Genomic DNA, 25,413 nt, shown 5'->3' with positions numbered 1-25,413 from the left:
CAGGATGTGATGTAATGGCAGGAATAAGGTGTATCTTGCTTTGTTGCTGGTTCCAGCTTGCTGTTTTGCTGTTTGCAGTCACCATGAACAATGGCCCAGCCATGCCCGCCTGCCTGGGAGCCAACTGAGTGTGGACTGAAACCTTCAAAACTGTAAGAAATAAACCTTTTGTTTCCCAACTTGGGCATCAGGTATTTTGTCTCAGTGAAGAGCATAACTAAGACAGAGACCAAGGGTCTATTTCCTGTGCCAAAGACCTTTCCACTCTCAGCATCATTTTAATAACCTCAGAAGTGCATTTATTGGAAAGAATAGTATGAAATAAAAATCTTTCATTAGATTTCCACCAGAAGGAAATTGTCAAAGTGGCATTGCCAGTATGCTTTCTTTGCTTTGGACTTCCATAGATAAGGGGAGTGGAGAGGACTTGTTTGAAGCTGGTGGCCTTGTGTATTTATGGAAAAGATAACTAGTTATTTAGCTTGTTTACAGAAAAATTTTTACTCTATATTTTTAAGGTTTTTTCCCAAGTCCATCTGTAAGTTTAGGGATGAGCTGTCATATAATTTAGAATATTTTCCTTCTGGAAGGCAATAGCTTTATTTCCCTTCTTGGTTTTAACTTTTATTCTTTTTCTTGTATTTACCTTTTATTTTTAAGCGGAACTAGCTTAATAACTTGAATTAACTCTTACCACTAAACACATAATTTTTTATTTAGTTTTTTTAAACCACAGATCTGTCTCTGTTAATACACAGAGCTAAAAACCAATTAAAGATTAGTATATCCAAAATTGATATGAGTATAATTATGCTAATACTATAAGACAAAGTATTACTTAGGCAAAAAAATTAACCTCGAAAATATTGTATATGGAATTGAGAAAATGGCAGCTTGATAGGGGGTTGGATGGAGAGCCTCTGCAAGGAAGGCAACTCAGATGCTAGAATTTGACAGCATGGAGAGGGCCAGACGATTGGAGGATGATTTTTATTAGGCCAGGAGGAAACCGAAGGGAAAAGTAAAAGTAGGAAGAGGAAGGACAAGCACGATGGAGGGCTTTAGCCTGACACACCCACTGAGACCCATTCCACACTGTGCTGGGTGCACCCTAGAGTTCAAAGATCCAAAGTCCTGCTGAAGCCACAGCTGCCAGTAACAGGAGTCATCAGTCCCGGGCCCTTGACAGGAAGACGTGGCGCAGTCTAAAGTGGAGCCAAGGAGGAGAGCTTTATGATCTCTTGGTAAGTACTGGAAATTCAGTCCTGGGGCCCTGCTCTGGAGGAGGCCATCGAGAGGACCATGTGCCTGGGAGCCAAGCTGGGCACCGCACTGCACAGTTTTCTGAAAAGGCAGACTGCTGATCTAGACGTGGAAAAACCACACCAAGTTAGAATCTACCTCTGCAGAAAAGAAAAATGCGAATGTAGGACTGGAGCCCTGCCAGCTCACTGAGACCAGTCCACAGTGTGCTGGTAGCACCATGGAGTCAGGTGATTCAAGATCGAGCTGAAGCCACATCTGCCAATAACGGAAATTGTTGAGTCCTGAGCCCTTGGCGGGAGGATGCGACACGGCATGGATTGGAGTCAAGAGGAGAAGTTGCCTTGATTCACGGTGAGTGCTGGCTATTGGGTCCCGCAGCTGCTGTCCCTGGCTGGAGGACATCTTGGAGTTGGACAAAGCCCGGCACCGCAGCAGCATCAGTTGCAGAGAGCAATGGTGGGATCTGCTGGGGCTGAGCTATGCCTATGGGTCCCAATAGCCAAGGATAAAAAGGTCATGACTTGGTGACTTCTACAAGGTACAACATAAGTCCCTGAAGGAAATTGTGGGTTGACTGGCTCAGATGCTAGAGGCTAGCCTGCACCATCCCTGCATCCTTGCCTGTACCTCAGATAACAGCAAATTAGGGAGGGCAGCAAAACCCCAGTCAGCAAGCTATGGAAAGACCCTAAGCAATATGGAGAAGGCCAGAGACTCCCAGAACACACCTGTCTGAAAGAAAGCAGAAACATGACAATGAATAGAAATTAAAAAATAAAACCTTCAGCCCCTGACCCTGAGAAAATAAGCCCAGCAGAGGTAAATACAGAAAAGAATCAGTGCAGTAATCGTGCAATATTAGACACAGCATCAGTGGACATAAAAAAATACCCTCATGACCTCATAGATGAATTTAAAACTATACTTCTGATCCAAGTGAGGCAAGATATAAAAAGATTAATTAAAGAAATGATAAGCCCCTCCCAAGAGAACACAGATGGAAGAACGGAGGAACTCAGAAAAAGAAGTCTTTGATGAAAAATATAAACAAAATCTAGAATACATGAAACAGATCCAAAGAAATTACCAGGAAACTGAATACTCCATTGAAAGCTGGCAAAATGCCTTGAAAGAAACTAAAGTTAGCTTTTCAAAACATTCTAGAGAGAGTGAGAGGAACAAACATCAAGATTACAGCAACAATGGCAGAGAGGTCTCAATGAACAGGGCAGACAGTTGAATGAAGGAGTAAAGTGGACAAACAATAGCAGAACAATAGAATAGCAGTGATGAGACAGAGACGGTAAGCTATAATTTTTAATATAGATAGCCTTGATACACTAACAAAAAAGAAATGCAGGCAGAGTAGATTAGGAGGCAGTATCCATCATGAGGCTCTGAATAGGAAATACACTCAACCTGAAAGAGGGTTAGTAAGCTGAAAGTCAAAGATGAGAAAACAATGCTATACGTGACAGGAAACCAGAGAGAAATAGGAACAACTCTTCCAGCAACCAAAGATAGGTTGGAAAGTTGTGACACTTTTGTGCAGTGTAGAACTACCCAGCTAGAAGGAAGGAAAAACTTGTGACTTTAGTAAATAAAGGAGTACTTCTCAAGATTAACTCAGGGGTAAAAAGCTTCAGCAATACTCAGATAGATTACAGGTTGACTCCCTAGTGTAAAAACAAAAGGATCTAGTGGGACTCAAAATATACAGAGCATCCTGAGAAGGGGAAAGGTGAGGAAATGCCTAAAAAGGAAGGCAGAGGACATTGTTAAAAGTGTATCAGAATTTAAAAGCCACAGTAGTCTTATTGTTCTGTTTAGTTTGATTACATCTTGTTCTGGTCTGTCTACTCATATGAGATTTGAGGGAACAGACAGCTAACCCCAAAATAACAGGTTATACCATGGTAGCTATCCTTAATTTCCTATTAACTTAAACTGAAATTCTGTATTACTTACATTGTCTTACTATGACTGATCTTATTTAAACTGGTTTGTTAGACAGTTATTTTGCCTTGACTGATTTTATTTAAATTTGGTATGCTTGACTGAATCAAGTCTAAGAGTAGAGACAACTACTCTGAAGATGACAGGAGGTAAAAGATATCCATTCCAGTTTTGATTATTAACTGCTTTCAAGTCCTACAATGTCTCCAAAGATGTGTTTTTATAAAAATAGCTATGTAATGCTATGCTTAACCATATAATACCTGATAATGTGGACAATTCTATTGAAAATAACAAGAGAAAGCATACTAACTACTGTAGATTACCTAATATTGTGGTCTTATATGTCTTTTTCATTTCATGTTTTTCTAGGAATTTGTTTTGTTGTCTTGATTTGATATGTTTTTCCCTAAAATACAGGAAGGATAGATATATATGTGGAGATTCACACGTGGGAAGAATTTCTAAACTATTTACAGGAACAGATTATATAATACATAATGTAATGAACAGATACTCTGAAGAAGAAGAGACACTAAGAAACCCAATGCTAATTCTGTGGCATGATGATATACAAAATCCAGCAATAGTATTATTCACTTTTCACAGTGATATTAGTCTATTCCCTTATGTTCAATTAGAGCATACATAAAGACAGCTACTTCAAAGAGAATGAGAGACATTATGGTAGTCATTATTGACTTCCCCAAAATCAGGTCTTGAAGACCTAAAAAGCCTTCATCATCCTGTAATGATTTGATTAGTTCTATGATGTTCAGTATATATTCAATGTGTGTGAAGACGGGGACAACTATTTGGAAGAAAACTAGAGACAATAAGATAGTGAAGACCTCCAGTGGACTTGCTTTCAAATCTGTGTTTCTTTAAATTGTTTCCTTATGAACTGTTTTGTTCTATTTTGACATGTTTAATCTTACTTTCTTTAAGATACAAAACAAGTGTGTAGGACTGACAACCATATTACTAAGTTTTTACTGGATCATTGAGCAGACCTGTTTGCAGTGTCATTATTTGAATATCATGTTGTATGCTTTAATTTTTTGACTTGGACAATTACTTCTAAGATGAAAATATGTAACTTATCAACTAGTGATTTTTATTTTTCTGAAATTCTGTATTATTTCTATCCTTTTTTCTCTTTAAATTAAAAAAAGAAAAGAAAATATTGTATATGGCCATATATACGAATGTCATATTTTCTTATATAAGGAGAATATTGAAAAGTATATTAGTGAGTATATATATATACTTATATATGCACAGATATATGTATATATCTGTGTATATATATATATATATATATATATATATATATTCTCTATTCCACTATATCTGACAGTTGTACAGCAGGAAAGAATCAATTATTAACCCTGCCATCACTGATTCAAAACGTAGGCAGTTCCTGTAATCTGTAATATCAGATAAATTAGACACAAGCCATTGTTACTTCGGCTAGTATATACTTTTGTCTCAGGATCGTAAGTCCTCCTCTGAAATTCTCTAACATTTTGCCCGTTAATTAAGCCAGAACCCCCTTTGGCTCCAGAACTCACCCTATGAATATTTAAAGTAGATGTTGTTCATGGACCCCTTGAAAGCACAAGAAAGACTTGGAGATAAAACTCTTACATATTTCTACTTTCTTAAGCTTTTTCTGGAGCAAAATATCTGCATATTAGGAATTATGTGCAGAACAAAAGAACTATAAGTACATTCTTGTCTTTGTGGAAATGAGGATTTGCTGTTCCTTCTTATCAATAAGCCCTGTCATTAATCAACACTGTTCTATAACTTGTGTTTCAAAGGATATCACATTACTTTAGTGAACACACTCAGGTAGGAGGTAGAACAGGAATAATTTAATAAAGTAGACAAAAAAGTGGACTGGTACTTTCAGAAAGCTGTCTTCAAAATTGGAAGATATAAAGATAAAAAGGAGAATGCTCTCTTCTCACATCTAAAAAGCAAAAGAAAATATGAACAAACATAACAAATTGAAGTAAGGAGTGTCTGAGCATGGATGAGATGGACATTACAGAGATGTAGTGGAATGAACTTTGCTCCATTCACCCATGGGGCCCCTAGGCTTTGCCTGTTCCAACAATACAGCACAAATACACAAATGAAGATGGCTCTTACTGGTCAAGAAGGAATAACTGATTTTATGGCTTTTTGTTGTTGGTACTTGTGGGAAATGTGTGCAGAGGAGGAAAATCCCACCAATCATGACATTTCCTTTCCCATGCTTGCTTCTTGTCTTTTGGAGAAGGCAAGTGATGCAATTCCACGTAAATACAAAGAGTGGGTTCTGTAGGAGATGAAAGTAATGAAAGAGAACTCTTAGAGGTATCCTCAAAACCTAAGCTTGAAAATAGATGCAATTTTCAGTGTTAGCCACATATAGTGTGTGTGCATGCATGTGTGTCTGTGTGTGCGTGCTATTGTATATTTAGACAAACACTTGAAAGAGCCTTCTCTGCTTTGTAGGAGAAATATGTATCGCTCTGTACCTTGGGCTTTGCTTCTGGGGGTCCAGCATCTAAGCAAAAGACAACATAGGATAGAAAACATGTTCAATTATCTACCTTCATAGATCATGATTTCATAAATAGCCACTGATAGTGAGATCACAGATATCACCTTCTGGAGATTTTGTGGCAGCCTAAACAATTTGCATGAGTTCTTCTGGGGATGGTGTAAATGAACTTCTATGTAAGATTCAATGTAAGGTTTTTATTGAAATACTTCCAAAGAGTCCATGCTCAGATGAGAATACTTGAACATAGTGCCCTCAAAACCACATGATTTGCAGCTACAACCTTTCATACACAGGGTCAATGACAGTCAGCCAACATTCCCAGTATGGTCCAGAGGCATATGCATCACAGGCATGCATTCTGAATGCTGACAGTCATGTGTGTCTAAGATAGTGTCGAGAACCAAGAAGTACACTGAATTCCAAAATTATGCAGGGAGAAATATGAGAAAGGCAAAATCATATGTTAATTATGAGTGTAATGTGTAGAAAAAAAGTCATACATAGGTAGATATATGTCTCACATTAATAAAGGATGGTTAAACAAGAGGAAATGGAAAAGATTATGCATAAGTAGAATAACTCCTGCACACTATCCAGTTGTCTCTAAAATTAATGTATTCTGTCAGTGCCTTGCCATCTTAAATGAAAGGCTATTTCTTATTGCATGTAACAAGTCAATCCTAGAAATTTTTTTAATTTTTATTTTAAAGAGAATAAAAGCAAACGAGACAAAACAAAATAAATGAGTCAGTCAAAACCAAAGGATCAACATAGTACATGGCTTAAAAACAAAATATAAGGAGATCAATAATGGCTACCATAATGCCTCTTGTTATCTTCAGAACAACTGCCCATATCGTCAGGCATAATAAAATTGAACGAAATGGTACAGAATAAAACCAATATAAACAAAACATTGGAGACATTATAGGACTTCAAAAGTTGATAATAGTCCAACCAAAATGGTTATCATACTGTGTCTTATTGTCTTCTAAGTAGTTGCCTATACCACCAAACTTGGTAATACCAAACAAAACAGAATAGAAAAAAATGAAATAATTCACAACAAAATAGTGAAAGCAACAGAGGGCTTCAAATCAAGTTAATAGGAAATCAAAAATAGTTACCATAATATTTCCTTCTATCTTTGGAATAGCTGTCCATTCCATCAAATCTAATACAAGTAGACAAACTGAAACAATAAAATCAAACTAAACAGAACAATGAAAATAATATTGGTTTCAAATCATGATAGTAGATTAACAATGGCCACTGACTTCCCTTTTTATACATTTCCTTCCCTTTCAGTTTCACGGGATGTATTGTTCATTTTGGATTCAACTAACTCTTTTAGTTTTTATTCTAGGGAGGCAACTCACTATTCACTTGTGATTCTGGACCTTTTTATCTCTGAGCCATGATTTCCAGCTGTATCCATTTGTCTACAAGAGCCTCAAGGTTTTTTTCTTTATACCTGAGTACTTTTCCATTGTATAAACATGTCATGGCCTTCTAAACTATCTGCAAGTGATGGGCAAGCTACCCTCACTTTTTTTGGTTCCCTGTCACATAAAACATTGTTTTCTCATCTTTGACATTCACCCTATAAACCCTCTTTCAGTTTAAATATACTTATTATGTAAAGCACACTGATGGAGCCTATCTCCTGAACCACTCTGCCTGTATTTCTTTATATTGGTGAATTGAGGCCATCTGTATTAGTGATTTTTGCCTCAAGTCTGCCATTCTATTTTTCTGCTGTTGATTATCTACTTTTCCCCTTCATTCCACATTCTGCCCCATTCAGTGAGCCCCCAGTGCTGCTGTGTCTGAAGACATGGTCTTTTCTCTCTCTCTCTCTCTCTATCAGTATTTTTTGTAGGGTTGTTTTGGTGGTCATGAACTCCCCCAGTTCCTCTTTGACATGGAAGCATCTTGTTTCTCCATTAATTTTGAGAGATAGTTTTTCAGGGTACATCAATTTGGGTTGGAGGTTATTTTCTTTCAAGACTTGGAATACTTCATTCCAAGCTCTTTTTGATTTGATGGTTTGTATCAAGAAGTCTTAAGGTTCTGTTGTATTTTCCTGTATAGGTGATCTGTTTCTTTTCTCTGGCAGCTTTGAATAATCTGTTTTTGTGTGGAATTTCTGGGATCTTCATTATTATATGTTTGGATATTGATCGATTTGGCTTACAGCTGGCTAGAGTTCTGGATGTCTCATTTATCTGAATATTATTTCCTTTTCCTATACTTGGGAAATTGTCTTTAATTATTTCTGTAAATGGCCTTTGTATTTCATTTGTATTTATCCCTGTTATTTCACAAACACTTTGTACTTTTAAGTTATAGTTTTCATTGTTATCGTCTAGCCTTTGTATTGTTACTTCCTGGTTCCTTGTTAATTTTTAAGAGACCTTTCCTTTTATTATCGCAAGCTGCAAATCTGTCTTCAAGGCTTGATAGTCTATCTTTCTTTCAAGCTGTTTTACCAGTTTTCAATGGAGCTTTATTTTCCTGGTAATCTCTTTGAATCTGTTTCATGTATTCTAAATTTTTTTATATTCTTCACTGAAGGTTTTCCCCATTTTCTTTGTTCCCCTATTCTTTCATCTGTGCCTTCTTTTGAGGTGTTTAGCAATTCTTTTACTATTTTTCTGATTTCTGCTTGCATCCAGGATAGTATTTCTATTCTAAGTTCTTTTATAGCCTCTTGAAGTTGTTTCTTTATTTCAGTTGCTGTTATTTCAAAAACTTCAGGTGTGTGACTCCTGATCTCTTCCATGTTTACATTTCCTGAACCAGTACTGCTTGGGTTGGAGGCCAGAGACTGCCTAATGCTTCTTCCTCTTGTCATATTTCTTATTTCTTTTGAATAAGTAGATAGTGGGGTCCCTGGCACTTCCTGTATTGGTTATAATTACTTTGAAGCATACTGGCTAGTGATTTCTGCTGTTTACAGCTTTTTCCAGTCTGCTGGTGGCTAATGGAGTGCAAGTAGGGGCAGGAAAGATTAGTGCCTCCCTTCAGAGCTGGTTAAATTCAAGGAATCTTCACCATGTTAGTATGCACCAGTCAGGTAGAGTTGGTTGTGGATACCTTTAGGTAAACCTCGGCAGTGGCTGTTGGACCACACGCAGGGTCACAAATTTGTCAAAGCACTTTCCACTAGTTAGCTCTGAGCTAGGAGGGGCTGAATGAAGCTGGTTGCAGTCCTGGCCTTGAGCTTATACTGCCTGACTCCAAAATGGCCCCAGGCCAATCACCCACTCATGCAGGAGGACTGATTCCCCACACTTACTGCCAGCCAGTGCAGTTCACCTGTCTGCTGCTCCCCACTGCTGCACCCATGAGAAGACTTCAGGTTTGCCAGCCACCAGCTTGACTGTGCCTGTGTGGCTCCAGGTTACAACCACACTTCTTGCAGAGCCTTCTGCCTCTGGTTGAAAGTGTTGCTAACTCCTGCCTTCTTCTGTTTAAGTTTCTCTTTTTTATTCTCTCTTTGGGCTTCAACTGTCTCTTTAGTTTCTCCCTGTGTCAAGGGGACTCAATTCCTTCCTTCTTGCCTTCTCCAGAAGGCTATAATCTGTATCAGGACTGTTTCTCCCAGACAGGCTGTTTACTCTACTTCTTACTGCTCTGCCATCTTCTCAGAATCTAGAAATTTGAAGTCCACAGGTAGGAAAATTGTACAAGATAGCCTCATGAGTATTGCAAAAGTTATTGTGAAAAAAAAACTATACACACAATGATCAAATCATGCTGTTATCACCATATAAATAGCATGGAACTACTGGAAAACAAATAATAGAAATATATTAAGGGAATGAGGCACACTGATCTAAACATAAAGTTTAGAGTATTAGGGCTGGAGATTTAGCTCTTGGTGTAACTGTCTGCCTGGAAAGCGCGCACATCTTTAGTTCGATCCCTGATAGTGGAAAAAAAGAAAAAAATTGTTTAGAGTATTGAAATTAGTAAACTTACATGAACAATCAAGATTAACCAAATTAGAAGTCGATTATGTTATAAATTTGTGTAAAAGTAACATTGACTACAACAAATTGAACACAAAATCAGATAACAGTGATTTTGGAAAGGTGAATATTAAAACTGTTAGTGACGATAAAATTATTGGGGGAAGAAGTAGCTGTTTTTCATTTATTCCACAAAATTCATAGTATAGTCCAATGTTTGACTGCACAAATGACGCTAAATTGCCTTTGAATATTTCTGTAATTTAGTGAATGAATATTTTTAACTTAAAAAGATACTTTTTCCTCAGGATACTTATTCACTCTAAATCCATGCAAAGAATTTCTCTCTGGTCTGAACAAAATAATGAAGCACTTTGGAGCAAAGATGCAGACCAGCAACCCTGCACTGGAGGCCAGCATGGAGAAGACCTCCATGGCCACCATCACCTTCCCCTTGCTGCTGTGGTATACAGGGAGGAAAGTGACCCACACACTGCAGAACACCAGCATGCTGAACGTCAGGAACTTGGCCTCATTGAAGGTGTCAGGCAGGTTCCTGGCCAGGAAAGCCACAGTGAAGCTGAGCAGGGCCAGGGAACCCAGGTATCCCAGGACACAGTAGAAGGCAGTGAGGGAGCCCTTGTTGCACATGATGATGATGTGGCCATGTTCAGAGTGTGCATCTGTGTCAATGTAGGGTGGATTTGTCCCCATCCAAACTCCACAGAGAGAGAGCTGGATCAGGGAGCAGATGGGGATGATGGAATTTGGTGCCCCTGATACCAGCAGTTGCCTCATACTTCTGTGTGGAGCAGTGACCTTAAAGGCCAGCACCACAGTAATAGTTTTGGCCAAGACAGTGGACACAGCCACAGTGAAAACAACTGCGAATGTGGTGTGCTGGAGGATGCATGTGGCTGTGTTGGGATGGCCAATGAAGAGCAAGGTGCAGAGGAAGCAGAAGGTGAGGGAGATGAGCAGGGTGTAGCTGAGAGCCCGATTGTTGGCCTTGACAATAGGAGTGTCTCGGTGTTTCACAAAGAGCCCCAAAACAGCAGAAGTGATGATAGTGAAACTCAGAGCAATTCCAGCCAGTGTCTTCCCCAAAGGGTCTTCATAAGACAGGAATATTACAGACTTTTGGAGGCAGTGAGTTCTCTGAATGTTGGCATACTCTTGGTCTGGACACATCACACACTGTTCTATGTCTAGTGAGAAAATAAATTATCATTATTCTAAATTCTGCAATTATTTCCGCTTCACAGCCCTTATTCCCAGATGCTCATTGTTAGCCGAGCTAAATTCCTCATTTTTCTCTAAACAGATGTAAAATAACACTATGTAACAAATAATGCCTCATGAATACTAACTCATTCTCCTTATGCTCCTGTGCATGATAATTTATTGTGCTTCTTAATCTAATATTCATAAGGATTTTCTCCTTTCACAAAGCAGAGATAGACCTGTGTAAATGAAACTGCTGTTACTATTTTCCTGAATAAACTGAGCAATCAAGCACTTGCAAAGCAATATAATTTGAGATGCTTGATAAAAACAGATCTTATCAGTAGCACTTCATCAGTAGCACGTAATAATAAAAAAACTCTAGAAAATGCTGTTATTTCCATCAGAATGTGTAGACATCATCTATTGCAGTTAGATAAAATTAATCCATTGGAAAGAACTGAAACTCTTCATCACTGAGCCTTTCTATTTTAAATATGCTTTATTGAGTGACTCATTCCAGTTTTAAACTATTTTCTATAATTTATTGGAAGCATAATTATAAACATGTAACCTGTTCATCATTATATATCTAATATGTTGAGATGCAGTAAATATTAACTCTAAAAATTAATCTATGAAAAAATTAATCTATGAAAATTTCATGAATGTGATGTACAAATATTTTCATTTTTACCATTAATCTTTTATGCAGTCAACAGCAAACAAAGTTATAAGCATCCTAGGGTTACTTCTTGCACACAAGTATCCTTAGAAAGCTATGTTCGATCCGCCTCCCGTTCTTACTGTGCTCGGAGAACTTTGGAGTTTTAAGCAAGCAGGCGGGTGCACACTGTCCCCAGAGTCTAGCCTATTTGGGACCCTCACGCAGCCTGGTGCAATGGAATGGCCGGGCAGGGCTGGGCACCTGCATCTACCTCCCTGTGTGTCTGGAGGACTGTGGTTTTCCTAAGCAAGCAGGCGAGCATCATCAGTTCTGGAGGCCTTGCAGCTTGCAGTAAGTGCCCAGCACACTTTCCCCCAAGCCCAGCCTGTTTGGGACCCCTGAGCCTTTCGGGTGCAGTGAACTAGATAGGCAGGTCAGAGGCACCTACATCTGCCTCCCCGTTCAGGCTGTGCTCAGAGAACTGTGGAGTTCCAAGCAAGCAGGCGGGTGCACACTGTCCCCGAAGCCCAGCCTATCTGGGACTGCAGAGTTCTAAGCAGGCAGATGAGTGCTACGGGCTTCAAAGGCCTAGCAGCCTGGGGGAATTAGGTGCCAGAGTCCCAGGAGCTGCGAAAATAGAAGTGGATTTCCAACAGGCCCTGAGGAAGCTTTCAAATAACACTTGAAACACAGAAATATAGGAAAATGACAAAACGAAAGAACAAATTACAGCCTCAAACCCCCAACCTATCTTAAGAAACCTTAGAGGGAAAGTATATAGAAGAAAATATATGCCATACACCTCAAATATCGGACATAATACCTACTGAAATAAACAAGCAACTCTGGGAGACTTTAAAGGAATTCAAACTTGAAATAATCTCCCAGGTAAAAGAAGAAATGATAAAAGAAATGAAAGAGATGCTGAATATATCTAAAGAAAACACAGTTAAAAAATTGGAGGAACTAAACAAAAATATCGAATCCCTTGATGAGCAATATAAGAAACAAACAGAATATATAAAGCAGATGCACAGAGATATACAGGAAATCAAACTGAAAGCTGTAAAAAATGGCTTAAATGAAAGTGAAGATAGAATTTCAGACCTTGAAGACAGGATTGCAGCTAGTGAACAGGAAAGGAAAGATCTTTTAAAAATACCAAGGAATCAGGAAATAAGAATTCAACAACTGCAAGATGATGCAAAGCAAAGCAACATAAGATTGATAGAGATTATTGAAAAAGAAGGGGACAACATAAAGGATGTCAAGAAGATATTTAGAGAAGTAATAGCAGAAAATTTCCCAAGCATGACATCAGAAACCGACACCAGGTTCCATGAAGCCTATAGAAATCCAAATAGTCATAAACAAGAAAAAAATTTACCCAGACATATAATAATCACCATCCAAGAAATCCAACACAAGAATAGATTATTAAAAGCAGTCAGAGAGAAAAGACAGATCACCTATAAAGGAAAACCTATCAGAATCACAGCAGACTTCTCAGCACAAACAATAAAGTCAAGAAGAGCATAGAGTGAAGTATTCCAGATCCTAATGCAAAATGATTTCCAACCTAGACTGATGTATCCTGCAAAACTATCATTCAAAAAGTTGGTGAAATAAGATATTTCATGACAAAGAACAGCTGAAGAACTTCATGAACACCAAGGCAACCCTGCAAAAAATATTGAGAGACAGTTTAGATACACAAAGGAAAAAACCACTAAGGAAAGCAGATAATTAAACAGAACAGAAAGATAAAGATGCAACAGCAGAAAGATAACATGTCAACAGTAAGCCAGCATATAACAGTCATAACCATTAATATAAATGGTCTCAATGAACCAATCAAAAGAAACATACTGGCACAATGGATAAAGAAACAAAATCCAACCATATGCTGTTTACAGGAAATCCATCTAAACCAGAAGTATACTCACAGACTGAAAGTCAATGGATGGAAAACAATACTTCATGTAACAGGAATCCACAAAAAATCAGCAGGAGTAGCCATTCTGTTTGCAGACAACATGCATTTTAAACCAACAATGATCAAAAAGGGCAAAGAAGGTCACTACATACTCATTAGGGGAAAACTCCAAGAGGAAGAGATAACTATCTTAAATATATATGCACCAAATTCCAGCACACTCAGTTATATCAAACAATTATTAACAGAAATGAAAAATCAAATTATCAGTAACACAATTGTAACAGGAGACCTTAACAAACCATTGACAACAAGGGACAGATAAACCAGACAGAAAAGGAGCCAAGAAATAATAGAACTGAATCACACCTGTGAACAAATGGACTTCATAGACATATACAGAATGTTCCACTCAACATCAGAATACACATTCTTCTCAGCAGTACATGGGTCATTTTCTAAAATAGACAATATATTAGCTCACATAACATATTTTAAAAAATACAAAAGTGTTGAAATCATCCCTTGCATGTTATTGGACCATAGTGATTTGAAATTAGAAATTAATGATGAAAGATACTGCAAAAATCCCACAAACAAATGGAAACTGTATGACACACTATTGAGTAATCAGTGGGTCACAGAGGAAATTAAAGAAGAAATCAAACACTACCTACAAGAAATAGAAAAAACAGATACAACTTACCAGAATCTGTGGGATGCAATGAAAGCTGTCCTCAGAGGAAAATTTATTGCACTGAGTTCCCACATCAGGAAAACAGAACGAATACAAATAAATAACCTGATGCTACACCTCAAACAGTATAAAACAAAGAGCAAGTCAAGTTCAAAGCCAAAAGAAGAGAGGAAATTATAAGTATCAGAGCAGAAATCAACACAATAGAGACTAAGAAAACAATCCAGAGAATCAATAAATCAAAGAGTTGGTTCTTTGAAAGAATAAATAAAATCGATAAGCCACCAGTCAAACTTTTTTTAAAAAGGGAAGAAAAAGCTCAAATTCATGCAATAAGAAATGAAAAAGGTGAAATCACTACAGACTCCATAGAAATACAGAAGACCCTGAACAACTATTTGGAAAACCTCTACTCTCAAACGTTTGATAACACAGAAGAAATAGACAGATTCTTAGAAACACATGAAGTACCAAAGCTAAACTAAGGGGATGTAAAACTGCTGAATAACCCAATCTCTATTAACAAAATTGAAAATGTAATTAAGTCCTTACCTACAAAGAAGAGCACAGGCCCAGACGGATTCACTGCAGAATTCTGCAATAAATACAAAGAAGACCTAATGCCAACACTCCTCAAACTATTCAATGAAATTGAAATGGAAGTATTCCTTCCTAAGCCATTCCTGGAAGAAAATATTACTCTAGTACCAAAACCTGAGAAAGGCCCAACTAAAAAAGAGAACTATAGGCTGATCTCCCTAATGAACACAGATACAAAAATCCTCAATAAAAATATTGGCAAATAGGATGCAGCAAATCATCAAGAAGATTATACACCATGACCAAGTGGGATTCACCCTAGGCATACAAGGATGGTTCAACATACGTAAATCAATAAATGTAATCCACCATATCAATAAAGCCCAAAAGAATCACATGATCATTTCTATAGATGCACAAAAAGCTTTTGACAAGGTCCAACATTCATTCATGATAAGAACTTTACAGAAAATTGGAATAGATGGTCTTTACCTCAATATAATAAAGGCCATCTACAACAAACCAACAGGCAGTATCATACTAAATGGCCAAATATTGAGAGCCTTTAGTTTAAAATCAGGCACAAGACAAGGATATCCTTTATCACCACTCCTATTTAATATTGTACTGGATGTACTAGCCAGAGCAATTAGACAAGAAAGAGAAATAAAATGGGTAAAGATAGGAAAAGAAGAAAGTAAATTATCATTGTTTGCAGATGACATGATACTCTACATAGAAGACCCCCTAAACTCCATTGAATGACTCTTAGATATAATAAATAAATTCAGTAATGTAGCTGGATACAAAATCAGTACTCAGAAATCAATAGCATTCCTATACACTAACAACAAAATCACAGAGAGGGAAATAGAAACCACACTCGTCACACTAGCAAGCAAAAATATGAAATATTTAGGAATTACTCTTATGAAAGAAGTGAAAGACATATATAGGGAAAATTATATTACACTGAAAAAAGAAATTGAAGATGATCTCAGAAAATGTAGAGATATTGCTTGCTCATTCATAGGAAGAACAAACATTGTGAAAATGACCATTCTCTGAAAACTGTTATACAGATTCAATGCAATCCCAATAAAAATACTATCAACATACCTTATAAATCTAGAGAAATCACTCCTAAAATTCATCTGGAACCAGATGAGACCTAGAATAGCAAAGGCAGTTTTAAGCATCAAAGGCAAGGCAGGAGGCATCACAATTCCTGACTTGAAGTTATAGTACCAAGCAACAGTAGTAAAATCAGCATGGTACTGGAATCAAAACAGAGCCAAGGATCAATGGAATAGATTAGAAGATACAACCACAAGTACAAACACACTCAACCACCTTAACTTTGTTAAAGGAGCCAAGCATGTTCAATGGAAGAATGATAGTCTGTTTAATAAATGGTGTTGGAAAAACTGGCTCTCCATTTGCCAAAAATTAAAACTAGACCCATGCCTATCACCATGTAGTAAATTAACATCTAAATGAATCAAAGATCTGAATATTAAAACAGAAACACTAAATCTATTGGAAGACAAATTGCGTAGAAACCTTGAAGACATAGGGCTAGGTAGAGAATTCTTGAATAGGACTCAAACTGCATGGGAAATACTTCCCAGAATCAATAACAGGGACCACCTCTTATTAAAAGTTTCTGCATGTCAAAAAAAATCTCCAGCATAGTGAAAAGAATACCCACAAACTGGGAAAAGATCTTAGTGAACACCCCTTCAGACAAGGGACATTTTTCTAAAAGATATAAAGAATAAAAAAAAAAAAAACTCAGACCACCAGAATTCAAAGATTCAATCCAAAAATGGGCATCTGCGATCAATACACACTTCTCAGATGAAGAAATACAAATGTCAAATAAATACAGGAAGAAATGTTCATCATCATTGGTCATTAGAGAAATGCAAATTAAAACCACACTGAGATTCCATTTCACTCCTGAAAGAATGGCCAGGATCAAGAAATCCACCAACAACAAATGCTGGAGAGGCTGTGGGGAAAAAGGAACTCTCCTACACTGTTGGTGGGAGTGTAGACTGGTACAATCTTTGTGGAGGTCAGTCTGGAGAGTTCTCAAAAATCTGGGATTGAAAGTCCCATTTCTTCCAGCTATTCCAGTTGTAGGCATATTCCTAGCAGAACTGAAAGCATCATACCACAGTGATATATGCATATCTATGTTTATAGCAGCACAATTTGTAATCGCCAGATCTTGGAAACAACCCAAGTGTCCACCAACTGAGGAATGGATATAAAAATTGTGGTATTTTTATACAATGGAGTACTACTCAGCTATAAAGAAGGATGACATTGAGATACTTATCAACAAATTGGCACAGGGGCTGGGGATTTAGCTCAGCGGCATAAGCGCCTGCCTTGCAAGCAGGCAGTCGTGAGTTTGATCCCTGGTACCGATAAAAATGAAGAAGACAAAAAAAAAAAAATTGGCGCAGCTTGAAAGCATACTCGTAAGTGAAATACATCAAACTTGCATGTGTGAACACCAAACAGTTTCCCTAGTTTAAGAAATGATTCAAATATATAAAAGTATGTGCTAATCATGATCCCCTATTAAGTGGTCTTGAAGCCTTGTGAAGTTTTCACTTATTAATTGGAATGGCTTTATTTTGGGCTGCTTGATATTATTGCCTGTGATGAAATGAACAGCTATTTTGAAGAAAACAAGACATCATAATAGCTAGTGCTGATTTAATATCATCTTGTTTTGAAGCCCCACCAAACTATGTCTTTTCTGTCTCCATTGATTTTTTCATGTTCTATCTTGCTGGATTTTATTATATGTGATAGTATAAACAAAAATTGATATAGGCAAATAGATAATATAGAAACCATTGTTTGTTTTCTATTAGGTGGTTCTAAATATCCTACAATGCTTTCATCCACTTGAATGGTTTTACACTGTCTTGATATGTTTGATGCTATAGTATACAAAGTTATATTCAAATATTTCAAGGAAAAAGACACTATGGTAGCTACTATTAAGTCGCATTATTTGGTGATGAAGCACTAGGTTGCTGAAACTGTCATGCTTTGATCTGTATTGTTATGATGTTATGTCCTCATTTATCTCAATATCTCTCTTATTCATTAAAAATTATTTAGTTAAAAAAGAAAGCTATATTCTTATAATGAACATTGTTGAGAGTATTCCATCAGTAATTATTTTTCTGGTCATAAATCATTAGCTGTCTATGATCAAAGAGGCCATATGGAAAACTTGTGTCTCATTCTTGCTTCATATTTGAGCCACAAAATATGGTGTTAACTTTGGATACTGTAAATAATTATGGAAGCAAAAATGTTTTCACCTTTTAATTTAGTAAAAATAGTTATTTTTAATATTTGTAAATTATGAAAAGATATTCATGTGTATTATGTTTTTATCACTTCATTAGTCTTGTTATTATTTAGCTTCCTAACAATGTAAATCATGTTTGTGAGTAGAAATTTCTTCAGGACAGGTATTTTGTTTTCAGGGCCATTGTTGTCAGGCAATAAAAACTTTCAGCCTTCTATGTATAATGAATTATAATATACATTTCCTTTCCATTAAAGAAATTTGTGTAATCAGCATTACTGTGTCCTTGAGTGCTTATTAAATGCATGAATGAAACTTACCATGATCACTTTGGGAGATTATGAAACTATAAGCTCAATTTTGTTACTAGACCTCACACTGAGCGTAGTGTTCATTTTAGGACAGCTTTGCTATTTTCCTGTGAATTTGAAGGTTGCAAGTAAATTTTCAGATATTGACATGCAATTCTTCATGTAGTATTGCCACATGAATTTTTTCCCTTGTATTTGTACAAGGGATCAATTGCTCTGTAGTTATGCTTTACTATTGTAATTTTTGCCTTTTCTTGATCAAACATCTCAAAGCTTATTAATAGTTTTTATCAGAATTCAATTTATCTGTGTTATATGTTTAATGTAGGTATTCATTCTATTAAAATTATTTTGTCATTATATTTCCTTCTTTGTATTTATTTGACTCTTAGCTTGTGTTTCATAATGCTTTCAAAATCAGAATTTCAGCTTTTCTTTATTCAAATATGTATAAATAGTACATAAGTATATATCAGTTATATTTTGTTTCTAAACACAGATTTACCTTCCATTCACAAGGTTTGCCAAGTAGTATTTTCAATAGAAGATATTCAAGCATTTCTGTTTTAATGCCTTCTATAAAGCAAATGTTGTTAAAATATGTATTTGTTCAACCAGAAGCATTGAGTCCCTGAGTTTTTTGATGCATTTTTCTGTTTGTGCACATGAGCACATATGTGCCATATCCCAATCTGAAGAGACATACACAAACTAACTAGATGATATCCTAGGTAATCAATTTTATTGCATTTAAAGTCTAATACAAAATTAATCCAAGTACATTATGAGTTGAAATATATAACATCAACAGAAATCATTTTTAAAAATGCAGTAGATAGGTATTTTCGCCATTTGAGGATTTATTACTACAAATTTAATTATTTTCAAAGTGATAATTGTGGTACTCAAAAATCTTCAATATTGGTTTTCTTCATCTTTCCTCACAATGCTGCAATACTGACCCCATATGCACTACTTTTTAAAAAATTAAATTGAATCTCATTGATGCACTCCACCTAATGAGATAAGAGATCAAGGGCGGGACCTGCCAGCTGAAGAGACTTGTGAACCACAGGTGCAGGCAGCAGCTCCTAGGCTGATAGGAGAGCAAGCTGAGCCTGGCGCCTGGTGCAAATCTCATAACAAACTCCAGTGGTGTTACTTTACCAACTATTGAGGAAGCACAGAAAAAAATGCAGCAACTGAATTTGTGATGCTACTCTCACGTCTGTGGAGGTGTTCACTCTTCAGACAGGACACATCTTGTCTTTTTTCTATCAAAAGACCTTTATCTCTTTGAGCACCTCTTTTATGTTTCTTTTGTTTTTCTTATTATATCTGCCCCAAAGAAACAGAAACCTTTCACACCCAACCGTGGTTGGGAAAAAAAATCATTGAATAGGACAATAAGAACCAGAAAAACTGGTTCTCTCTCCTGATAACACCACCACACAAATTGGAAATTTTCCATCTTTGCCACTTCATTTAATCAACAAGTGTGATCTCACCATTCATTCGTCTGATACAGTGTTGATGCTCAAGCCACTGGGAAAAGTTTTATGATCCCCTATTCAGAGCTACAGATATGATTATGAACTGAATTATATTAATTGTGTACATACAATTCTTGTAAATCTGTGAAACCAACAAAACTTACAGTATTATAAAGCTGGTATTTGAAAACTATGTCTAATGCTATCATTTAAAAATCATTACAGAGAATAATTCCCATGTTTTCTATCAAAACACTCCCCCTTAATTAGCACACACTTATTCCTCAATTTTAATCACTCTTTCAGTCTAATCTGAAAGTTGCCTTTTGTGAGTCCTTTTATGAGCTCTGATCAAATATTCAGTGAGCCCTGTTGCCCTGTTTTTCCATATAAAAGAGATGTTTAAAAATATGGTGGATCCTCAAATACCTCATTCGCTAGATCGACTCCAGTGCAACTTCTGTCTCTTTCTCAAAGTCGAATGACTATGTTTCCCCCAAAATAAAACATATACAGGACGGTGCCATGGTGAGAGCCAGTGTCCTGCAGAAGATGATGCGTTTTTGGTCCCTGCTCAGTGGCTATTTCACAAATGTAATCAAAGTGAGGAGACACTGATTGGGGCTGTAACATTCAGTCTCTAGAAGGTCTTATGTTCAGGGAAACATGGGATTAGGAAAATTAATCATTTGAAATCACTGCAGAACACCAAGGAAGACACAACAGCACAAGTAAAGGAGGATTTCCGGTACTGCTTGTACGGGGGCCAAGAATGACGGAATAAGCACATGGACAAGAAGAAGAGTGTTATGAGGGCATTCGTGCAGTGTGAGTCCTAGAGTCATAAATATTTAAAAACACAAACACTATGGATTTACACTGTTACAGTCTCAAATGTTGTCTCCCCAATATTCTGGAACTTCCAAGAGATTATGGCTAAAACCCTACAACCTGAGTTGATACTGTACCATGAGTTGCTGTGATCCAAAAACATGCCTATCTATACCCACCATACATGCTTTGCAACAAAGCAGGTGTTGGATTTAAATTGATAAATTAAGCAAGAAAGAATATTGTCTTTCTTTTTTATTTTACAGTTTTTTGGACATTTCTTGGTTGGTGGGAGAAAAATGAATGGTGGAGAATAGTTCATTTTTTTTATTCTTACCTGTACCATTGGCAATCTCATTCTCTAGGCAAGGAGTGCAAACAAAACAACACACAGGCTTTCCCTCCTGCAAGGATTTCCTGAAACCAGGGTGACAGCTCTCACTGCATGAAGAATGGGGAAGCTGGAGAAATTCAGATTTGTGTTGATAACATCCAATTATTTAACTTAATCCTTAATAACCACAGCAATAAACTTAAAGTATATGAATACATTAATTTGAATATTTGTTTGATGAGTTTCTTTAATGTTCAAAACATGAATATTCATTTAAAAATAGTTAAGTTATTGGGTTTTATGTCATTAATCCAAAAGTGGACAAGGGCCATGGGTATTGCTCAGCAGCACAGATCCTGCCTGACCAGTGTAAGGTCCTGAGTATGAACTCTGACACAAAAAGGAGAAAACCCACAAATTCTGAACATTAAATATGAATGGTAACATTTCACATGTGTCCATCATTGACAAACAAAAATGAACTACATTTTACTTATTTTATTACCATGAAGGATGTTTAGGTCCCGTACCTCTGTGATTTCTGTGGCCCATTCTATTAAATCTTCAGATATAGCCAAATACTGTCCAAATTGTGAATGAGAGAAAAACTCTCCTACTTTGACCCTAAGTCTAAGACCTTCTGGAAAATTCCACAGGTTGACAATGTTGTAGTTTGCATCCACTTTTCTTGTCAAGTCTAAATTTACTTGCTCTCCCGCAGGACTGGTAAATTGGATGCTTTTCATAAAAGGGTGCAGCTGAAAGAGACACATAATGCTATGAAAAAAATGGATTCCAATTTCAAAATGCAAAATGTGAATGTGGGAAAGTCTTTATTCATCACTTCATATTTAGACTTTAAAATAGTCACCAGGTAAACCGGTGTGTGAAATGCAAAAATACCACAATATTCCTAAATGATAGCTTTGAGACATAATATTTTCACCAGGTCCATCTAAATAGATGGTGTACAAAGATATCAAACATTTCCAAGCCCACTTTCTATCCCCACAGCATCTGCCTTCATAATTAAGTTATAAATATTCAAGCATTTGTACAATTAAAATGTGTAAAAATGATAATCTATTTAGTACCACTTCTAACACTATTTTAGTAAAAAAGTTTAAATAGATTATACTTTTAAAAACTATACAATAAAGGTTAAATTTTATTGAAAATGTCATGGAAGAACACTGACATCTTTTTTTAAAAAAGGAGTGCTGTTTATTCATTTGAAGCTCAAAATTTACCTCAACAGTGAAACCAGTGCATAATCTCTTGAATTTTTGAAACAAGATTTTGCCTGCTTGCTTAGCACTTGTAAAACACCTTAAAAATGACTGTGATAATTGGACCTGCTATCCAATAGCAATACATTACCTGCCAAGGGTAAAACATCCCTTCATCTTCCATTGGGGGCATTTGAATTTGTTGAAGAGACATCTCCTGCAGGGCATAGGCCACTGCATACACAGCATTGTATATGTCGTAGCTCCAGTCACTCATGACTGGGTCAAAAATATTCTCAGGAAGCCAAGCCAGAGAGGCATTCGGTGTACAGTTCTTCGGGGAACAGTCGGATTCAGACAGTGAGCAATGGAAATTCTGGAACCAAAACAGACTGAGAAAAGTGTCTTCTGGATATTTGGATGGGGTGGCTTTCTGGATAAAGTCCTTAAAACCAGAAATCTTCTCATGATGATGTGAAAAAATCAGAAGCCCATGGAATGTATCAAGAATGAAGTTTCTCCCAGCCACATCAGCATGCCATTGTGAATTTGTCACCCAGACTTTCCAAGTCACTAAATGCAACTGTATATAGTGGTTTACATGATTTAGACTGTCTGTATCATAATAAATGATAACCACATTTACTGGTGACGCTTCCTGGGCTATGATATCATTTTTCTCTATAGGTAAGAAATAGGATGCATAAGAACTTGAGATCATTTTCACAAATGCTATGCAGACTCTGCTTTTCTCTGCCTCTCCTCTGATATCTGAGACAAATTGCAAGCCTTTATGACCTTCAGCAACGATTATTCCCACCCATGTCCAGCTGAAATGAAGCATCAAGGAGACCATGCCATGAACCAGAGATGTGTCCTTTGATGCCACCTGATAGACAGATGGTAACTGGCCATTGTCACCGAACATAGGATTAAAAGAGCCAAAGGAAACCTAAAAGCAGAAAGAAAATTGGAAGATATTTGATGAGAGTTGATGTCAACCAGTCTTGGTACTGAAGACTTTTAAGTGACTAGAGGGAACTTTATAAGGAAATGTACATTCTTTTCTTCTGTGGTATCCCCTAAGATCCTTATTTTTTAAAACAAGTGAAGTGACCCAGAGATCCAGGAAAGTTCTTTGCTTTCATCTCTCCGTCCTTACTGCTGGAGACAGTCAGGTATAGCCTGAAAATCTCAACATATGATTACTCACTGACACTATACAATGTGAGTGATTCTCAAGCTCAGTTCCTCCATTCACCTTCCTTAAGAACCTGAGAAACAAGAGAATTATGATATGACTTTATCAATTTCTGTCACACACACACCCTCACCTGTGGAAACTTGTAAAGTTCCAGCAATGGTCCTATTTGAGCAGAAGTTGCCCACGATGTTCCTGTTAGTAAGGCTACAGACTTACTCTCTTTTCCACAGGTATAATTGGGCATTTCATTTTGCCCCGTGTGCAAAATGAAGAAACTCTCCAATAACCTCCAATAAGAGGGAAGTAAATTATGAAACTCATATCCCAGAGATATATTCTGTAAAAGATGAGGATTCCTGTTGATCTCTTCTATGGCAAAAATGAAAGAGAGAGCAGTCTGGTAGTTGAGGGGCATAATCCTGTCGGGAGAAGACAGAAGTAGTTAGGAAAAGACTTAACCTATGATTGCATCACAATGCAGTGCAACATCATTTTTGAGTTGAAAGTTTGCTCCTTCCCCCAATTCATATTCTTAGACCCTAAAGCTGAATGTGATGGTCAGAGAAAATTGATTTTAGAGAGATAACTGCTGTTGAAATTAGTTTATGTGCATGAAGTTTTCCTGGCTGAGTTTTTACACCCTTACTGTACAACAGAGAGAACCTATTACCTACTGCTGTCATTTGAGGATATATTAATACAACTTCAATGCATATGACAGGCATGAGAGGCTCCTTAACTTCTTAGGCAAACAATTGCAACATAGAAGTACATTTTCTTTTATATATGGAGTTGATGGTACATTTATACGCATCCATGTGAGATAAAACAGTTTTCTATGTGAAGAACAACACCCAGGATTTATAACCGATTTCTGGAAGAGGTGGTACGTATAAGGCCTTAATACTGAAGCAAGTAAAAACTTATATTGTGGGAAGCTCTTTCTAGTTACTATATTCATAGAGAATAAATGATTTCTTTATGAAACATAAGTAGGAAAATTTGAAAAGGACACTGCACTTGGGGTGGATTTTGTAAACATTTTGCGTATGAAGCACTGATAAAATGCCACATAATAATATATCAGCAAGAGCATAATATTACAGAACTGTGATTAAGATGAAGTGGAAATACCAGTGAGAAGGCACAGTAGCGCTGGCAAAGTGTCTTAGGCATAGAGAGCTATAATATGCATGAGGAGTTTATGGTTAACAAGAACATGGTTCTGCCACCACTGAAGTTCAGAACATTCATTTCATCTTCAGAGCTTCTAAAGAGGAAGACTCTTCAAAAGACATAGGCATTTGATGAATAGAGCAGAAAACAAAATGAAGGAGATAAACTGACAACTAATGACAGAAACAGAGCTCAACAGAAATGAAGCAGAGAAGATTGGATCATAGGAACAGCTATTTGGAGAAAATGACATCTTAATAGGTAATACTGATTAGGTATCATCTTGTTTTGAAGTCTCTTCATGCTTTTGTTCTTCTGTCTCCATTGGTCTAAACAGGTTGTATCTTATTAGATTTTATTATGTATGATAGTATAAGCAAATACTTTTAAAGACAAGGAGATTATACAGAAACCATTGTTCATTTTCTGTTAGTTGATTCTAAATACCCTGTAATGCTGTCATTTTCTTAAATGGTTTTACATTGTTTTGATATATTTGATGCTACAGTATACGAAGTTATACTCAAAGATTTCAAGGAAAGAGACAATATGGTAACTACTTTTATGTCAGGATTATCTTGTGGTGAAACACTATTTTGCTTTGCTACTGCTACTGTTGCCATTTCAATGAGACCATTTGGGATATCTTTTTTTTTTTTTTCTTTTTCT

General features: G+C 36.7%; 1 protein-coding gene across 1 annotated transcript; it reads right to left on the bottom strand.

The window, feature by feature from the left end:
* Positions 1–993: 993 nt before the first annotated feature.
* On the bottom strand, positions 994–23,971 carry LOC100731137 (vomeronasal type-2 receptor 116-like). Its single transcript, XM_063229068.1, has 6 exons — positions 23,699–23,971; positions 22,516–23,316; positions 21,666–21,893; positions 21,139–21,262; positions 10,057–10,967; positions 994–1,365 (listed from the first exon to the last, which is right to left on the bottom strand). Exons 1-6 carry the CDS (start codon positions 23,810–23,812, stop codon positions 994–996), a joined length of 2,550 nt encoding a protein of 849 aa, XP_063085138.1. The 5' UTR covers positions 23,813–23,971.
* Positions 23,972–25,413: the final 1,442 nt, after the last annotated feature.

The sequence above is a fragment of the Cavia porcellus genome, unplaced genomic scaffold (assembly GCF_034190915.1).
Source record: "Cavia porcellus strain 051 isolate PalLab524CR breed Dunkin Hartley unplaced genomic scaffold, mCavPor4.1 scaffold_17, whole genome shotgun sequence".
NCBI classification, from domain to species: domain Eukaryota; kingdom Metazoa; phylum Chordata; class Mammalia; order Rodentia; family Caviidae; genus Cavia; species Cavia porcellus.
Note: the sequence above shows the minus strand (reverse complement) of the source record. Positions and strands in the feature narration are given on the sequence as shown.

Excerpts from the sequence above, each read along its gene's own strand:
- LOC100731137 (XM_063229068.1), bottom strand. The coding sequence starts at position 23,812 with ATGCCCAATTATACCTGTGGAAAAGAGAGTAAGTCTGTAGCCTTACTA. Across the intron at positions 21,894-22,515 it reads GGATGTTTTACCCTTGGCAG|CTGCACCCTTTTATGAAAAG; the intron begins GTAATGTATTGC and ends TGTCTCTTTCAG. Across the intron at positions 1,366-10,056 it reads ATAAGTATCCTGAGGAAAAA|ATCAGCAGTCTGCCTTTTCA; the intron begins GTATCTTTTTAA and ends TTCCACGTCTAG.